Raw genomic sequence first — 6153 nt, 5'->3', positions numbered from 1 at the left:
GGTAGCGTGGCCGAGTGGTCTAAGGCGCTGGATTTAGGCTCCAGTCATTTCGATGGCGTGGGTTCGAATCCCACCGCTGCCATTAGCTTTTTAATTGTGCACTTCATGCACAATAGCGCTTATATCACGGTGTAGCGCTCCTGATGAGAGACAAAACCACAAATTGGCTTTTCTTTTCAGCTTTTGTTATCTGTTAGTAATAACAGCGGATGGTGTTGCAGCGCCATCTTGTGGCCACATTGTAAACTGCATGAAAGTGAATGAGTGCATCTTCTGTGAAGAATTAGAGTACAATAAAAATACTGCTAAGCTTCAAACAGCTTACAGAAATAGGATCCTTCCAACAGAGCTCCATATTTCTCATAGTAAGAGGTTGAAATTAAAACACGAGGTTCTCCAGGATCACCAATAAAAGATAGATAATACATCACAAACATACATAAACAAAAGAAACGAGAGATAATGGTTTATTACATTTAATGTATAATGCTGATTCTGAGGTCAGCATCCAAAGTGCCTCTTGTTGTGTTTGCTTAATGTCTGACATCCTTCAGCCTTCTTCTAGATTACTTAGAGTATCTAAAGTTATATCAATAAAATTTGATAGGAACGGCTGCAGTAGAATAAAAAACAGTTTTTAAACAGTGAATCGTGAAATCTTCAAAGATCCTTTGTCATAATTACTCTTCACATCACTGGCTGTATCACGTTTCACTGGGCCCTGACTTTTTCTTTCAAGTGCTGAGAGGCCACAAATTGCATTTTCTGGATGGCGAGCTGGGTATCTTCGGCTGATATCCCATGATGCCACACAGCCCGTACGGAGTTTTCAAAATAAGGGAACATGAGAACTTGTATCCCCTGCCCCAGTGCGGCCTCCTCTCCCTCGCCAACCTGAGCCATGCGGGCACAGAACTCATGAGGACCTAATCTGGGATCTGGCAGACGGAAACGCAGGATGTTTGTCTCCACTGCAGCCATGTCCACAGAAAACAGAGGAGACTGGCAGTCGAGCAGAGCTGAGAGAGGAGAAGCAAGACAACAATTAGCCGGTTAACGTTATAGTTTTAATAGACAGAAGCATCATCTACTCACCTTGAGCAAAGGTTTTTGCATTGTGGTGATCCTCCACCAGCCTTTCCACCATATCCTGCAAAGCCAGTTTTCCAGCTGCTGCTAGTATACCAGACTGCCTCATGCCTCCACCCAGGGCTTTACGGCACCGTATTGCTCGAGCTATAAAGTCCTTAGGTCCAGCCAGCATGCTACCCACAGGAGTACCTAAACCCTGTTACACACCCAAAAACATTACAGTTACATGGCTCACTGTTTGCCTTTGTGAAGTTTGCTGTGTTCTTATCTACTCTGTATGTGTTGGTGCCCTTCAGACGTACCTTGGAGAGGCACGCGCTGACGGTGTGTGTGTGCTGCAGGATGGTGGATGGAGGAACACCTTGGGCCACGGCAGCGTTCATCACTCTGGCTCCGTCCATGTGAACTGACAGACCGTGTTGATCTGCTAAAGCACGGACCTTGGGGATGGACACAAACCGTCCAGACATGATCAAAACTCTAAAAGAACCAGGATCCTCCATTCTCTTTTCATAAGGCAAGTATCATCGCTGCTTTCACATGTTGACATAAAAGTTTCTGCAGAGATTGTGTCACCAAATGAAATCGCAGTTAAATGAGGGGCTGTATTTCATCTGTAGCCCTGGATAATGGCTGCAAAGTCGCTGTACAAACAGAACTTTAACATAGAAAAGACTACAGGAGACACTCTATATGGACACAAGTATTTGGACACACCTTTTAATCATCTGCATTTAAAAACATTTGTAAAAGAATGGGTCTATTTGATAAGCACAGTGAGCAGGATGCCACCTTTCAATTAGTGTTAGAGCGTAAAAATCACAAACACTCTGTTGACTCTGTAACTGCACCGAAAGCTTCATGGAAAGCCTACAGCCAATGGAGCAGTGGAAACATATTCTGTGGAATGACAAATCATGCTTTTCTGTCTGGCATTCAAATGAAGGAGTCTGGGTTTGGCAGACAAAAGGGGGACGTACCTGCCTGACTGGATTGGTTTGGGGTAGGTCCCTGAGTTCCACTGAAGGGGAATCGTAATGCTTCTACATACCAAGACAATTTGGATATTTCTGTGTTTCTAACTTTGTTGGAACAGTTTGAGGGCCCTTTTCCGTTGCAGCATGACTGTGCCCCAGTGCACAAAGCAAGGTCTATAAAGACCATGGTTTGGTGAGTTTGGTGTGAACTTGACTGGCCTCCAGAGAGCCTTGACCTCAGCCTCATCAGACGGCTCTGGGGTGAACTACATTGGAGATTGTGTGCCAGGCCTCGTCTTTGAACTAAAGTGCCTGACGTTTTCTCATACAATTCTCATCGACAGGCTCACCTAGTTGAGCGGGGGACCCATGTACAGGGGCTATAGGTCCCCGACGCAGTGGTCGTGGGTTCGATTCCCGCTCACGACCCTTTGTTGCAGGTCTCTCCCCATTCTTCTCCCCCCTTTCCTGTCTCTCTTCACTGTTCTAAATAAAGGCTAAAAAATCCCCCCCAAGAAAGAAGTTCTCATAGACTCTCTCCAAAATCTTGTGGAAACCCTTCCTAGAAGAATGGAAGCTGTTATGGCTGCAAAGGTGGGAACCAACTTCATTTATTGCTTATGGATTTAGAATGATCATAAAAGTTCCTGTGTAGGTGTAATGGCCAGGTGTCCCAATACTTTTGACAATATGGTGTATGACGCAGAAGCACAGACATAAAACACCAAAGAATGCTTAAAATACATCATATTTAAAGCCACAACGACAACCATGCATGCACACACACCTCCTTTAGGAAGGGCAGAGGCAGCACTCGTCCTCCCTGAATGTTGTGTGTGTTCTCCAAACATATGAGGCGTGAGCGGGGGTAGTGGGGGTCTGGATACCCGTGACGGATCTTTGACTCCAGCTGATCCAGGTCAAATGTCCCATCAGGGAGGGTGGTCACTGTGGTGGAGTGGACACCAGCCAGCTGTATCCACACATCAATACACATTTATTACAGCAATATAATATAAAACGATGCTGACTGCAGGTGTCTGCTGCTCCTGTGCACTCACCTGTGCGCTGCTTCCTTGCTCATAGATGTGTATGTGGCACCGATCGCCCACAATCATCTCGTCACCTCGCTCCCTGCAGTGCACCATCACTGCATGATGAAATGCATTCACATTTACGACCGTCCCCTCTTCATAAAAATTGATTCAGACTCCAATAAAAGCACCGCTCACCTGCGATGAGATTACCCATGGTTCCAGAGGGGACGAACAGGGCAGCCTCCATCCCAAACAGATCAGCTGTCATCTTCTGCAGCTCTGCAGAAACCACGAAAACGCCGGAAATGTTGAGGTTGCATTTCATAAACTGAGAGGCAGAGATTAGAATCGTGTGCAGAGACATTTCTGCAGTGTAATGTGCTACCTGAGGGTCAAAGGACAGAAGGTGTCTCTGTGTTCTGTCGCTTGTAGAGCAGACAGGAAGCTTTTTGTTAACTCATGATCTCTTAGTGGTAAATGATTATCTACTTTTCAGCTGCTTGGAAGATGCGCTACTTTAAAGCAACGTGGTGTCTAATATGTGCATGCCAGGAGAACATTAATAATTAACGAATGGCTCTGCATCAGAGGAACAACAACACGCTGATGCCACATTGTAGAACTTTTCTAACTAATTCCAAAGTTACACATAAAAGTAAAAACCGTTGACTGTCGGGTCTTCTCCCATCACGTCATCTCCCACCTCGGCCTCCGCCATGGCCCGTCTCATCGCCGGACCGGGCTTCGTCACCGTGTCGCTGCGGAGGTCCACGACCCGTACGTGGGCCGCACTGCCCGGTCCGGGCTCCGCGGCCCTCCCGGTGTTGTAGTAGCCCCTCGCTGAGCTCCGTACCTGCGCGGCGGCCGCAGCATTTCTCCCTGGCAGCGGTTTGCTCGAAGCGACGACACCGTGGTTCAGAAATCTAACCAACAGCCTGCAGGACAATGACTTCCACCACATGATGCCCACCTGTCACCACCTTCACACCAGGTGGTGTTGTTGTGGAACTACGGATCGATGGACTCGATAATCATTTACAGCAAGGACAGTTAATGGATTACCGATCGATTCATGGGTGGACCTCAAGGTGGCGCCAGCATCCCAGCAAAGACTGAACACTGACAAACGGATCAGTTCTCCTATCAGTCAGTAGATACACAGCATGTGTCATTTCAATGAATTTCACACAGTAAGGTGAAGAAATACATTTTGTATATTACAGGAAACCCAACAAATCCAAACAATACGCTGTTTGTTGAAAGTGGAAACAGAAAAACAAAATCCTTTTTAGCAGGAAAACACCTTCAGCAGAACCAGGCTCTGGCGTAAGGGTAGACTGAGTTCCAAATTGCATACCTGTTATGTTCTATTATAAAACATACTTGGTAATAATCGTGGGTGCTTCGGTAGAAATCAACTGGGCTTCTCTTGTAGGTTCTTGAAGATGTTCCATCTCTCATACAAGGACATACATACTCAAATCATTTAAAAAGTTCATCAAAACAGTATGTCTTTACAAATAAACTATGTTTCATGAAAAAAATGGTGTAATAGATGGATTTAGCATTTGGTTAGTCAATTTAGGAGATGCGTCGGTTTGCGGTTTGTCAAACATTTCAACAGCTCATAATCAAGCTCGGCTTTAAATCCAAAACTCGCTAAAATGTCATTCTCCAAACCATTTCCAACTCATCTGGAACAACAGCTGGATTATGAGATCTCCATGGTTAAAAGAAAAAAGGACAATTCATGACTAAAATCTTCAAAAACCGTACACTTTTTGCAAAGTCCCCACATCTCAATTATCTCTTTGCAGTTGGGTTTTCAGGCTTTTCCTCCGGGTGGCTTTTCTGGTGAGCTTTCAAGGTGCGCTCACTGACTGATGAGGAGTTACAGAATTCATAGTCACTCCAGCTCACATGGCTAATGGCCCATCAACAGCTCAGGTTTGCTTTTGGAAGATTTACGGGTGCCATGTTCCTTTCATTTCTTTTTTTTTTTTTTTACTTTATTTTTATTAATAAGAAACACAGTACAAACATTCCTTGACAACATCATAAAGCATGTATGACAGTGCGAGAAATACAATAAAATAATAATAATAATAATACTGATGGGTGAAAAATAAATACGTGGACAGTTAAGACTTTCCAGCATGATGTGAGCTTCCCCTCATTTAGAGAGGTATGTTGCTATAGGTAGCCACCTCCTCACAAAAACATCAGACCTCAAATGTAACTGAGCAATTCCTTTCATTTGTTAATTAGAGATGTACCTGTACTCACTCTGACTCGATCATCTAGGACCGCTCCCAGATGATCGAGTCAGGCCAGTTAATGGATTACCTATCTGCTCATCCACATGCACAGAGCAGAGTGGACCTCAAGGTGGCACCAATTTCCCAACAAATACACAAGAACACTGACAAAATTATCTATTATCTACTACTGCTGTCAGTAGACACACAGCATGTGTCATCTCAGGGCTCTTCACATAGTAAGTTTGAAGACCTTGCAGGTTTATACTAAAGAGAGAAACACAACAAATCCAAACATGGTGCTTTTTGTCAACAGTGGAGGGGAAAAAACTCCCCTTTAAGTGGAAAAAACCACCGGCCCAAGGAAGTTTTGAAGTTTCGGAAACAGGCTAAAGGTGGCCTGACTCACCAGATGTGGGATCAGGTATAAGCCTGTCATTGGTTGCTAATTTCAGGCAGCTTTGTCTTTCCCTTCCACTGCCTGCGTGTTACTATTTTCTTCGCTCCAGGAAACAACAACAGAAAGCTACCACACCAAAAATGTCAACTTTTGCACAGTGTTTGGATTGTGTAGTAAGGCAGCTTTGGTAGTTTTATTTTTGGGGTTTTTTATTTCCTCTGTGGATAATCTATTTTTTTCTGACCTTACATGCAAATGTCCCACCAAAAATTCCACCTGTCACGACTTTGGTTGAACACTGAAGTTGCATCCTTCGCTTAGCCCCGCCTATGATGGCTGCGATTGGTTTGAAGCAACACAGACAAGCTTTTTTTGCCCTATAAAAGACT

The 6153-nt window shown here is 44.6% G+C and overlaps 1 protein-coding gene and 1 non-coding gene across 2 annotated transcripts; one reads left to right on the top strand and one right to left on the bottom strand.

The window, feature by feature from the left end:
- On the top strand, window positions 1-82 carry trnal-uag (transfer RNA leucine (anticodon UAG)). Its single transcript has one exon. It is a non-coding gene; the product is annotated as a tRNA-Leu (tRNA).
- Window positions 83-451: 369 nt separating this feature from the next.
- tha1 (threonine aldolase 1) lies at window positions 452-4097 on the bottom strand. Its single transcript, XM_008302349.1, has 7 exons — window positions 3770-4097; window positions 3302-3385; window positions 3131-3219; window positions 2857-3042; window positions 1395-1532; window positions 1096-1288; window positions 452-1019 (listed from the first exon to the last, which is right to left on the bottom strand). Exons 1-7 carry the CDS (start codon window positions 4065-4067, stop codon window positions 712-714), a joined length of 1296 nt encoding a protein of 431 aa, XP_008300571.1. The 5' UTR covers window positions 4068-4097; the 3' UTR covers window positions 452-711.
- Between the last annotated feature and the right edge of the window lie 2056 nt (window positions 4098-6153).

This window comes from Stegastes partitus, unplaced genomic scaffold (genome assembly GCF_000690725.1).
Source record: "Stegastes partitus isolate 25-593 unplaced genomic scaffold, Stegastes_partitus-1.0.2 Scaffold1797, whole genome shotgun sequence".
In the NCBI taxonomy this organism is placed as follows: Eukaryota; Metazoa; Chordata; class Actinopteri; family Pomacentridae; genus Stegastes; species Stegastes partitus.
The sequence above is the reverse complement of the archived record's forward strand: the minus strand, read 5'-3'. Positions and strand labels throughout refer to the sequence as shown.

Coding starts and splice junctions, on each gene's coding strand:
- tha1 (XM_008302349.1), bottom strand. CDS start 4,067: ATGTGGTGGAAGTCATTGTCCTGCAGGCTGTTGGTTAGATTTCTGAAC. Junction 3,386..3,769: donor AGAAGACCCGACAGTCAACG/GTTTTTACTTTT, acceptor TGGTTTCTGCAG/AGCTGCAGAAGATGACAGCT. Junction 3,043..3,130: donor AGCAAGGAAGCAGCGCACAG/GTGAGTGCACAG, acceptor GTGTGGATACAG/CTGGCTGGTGTCCACTCCAC.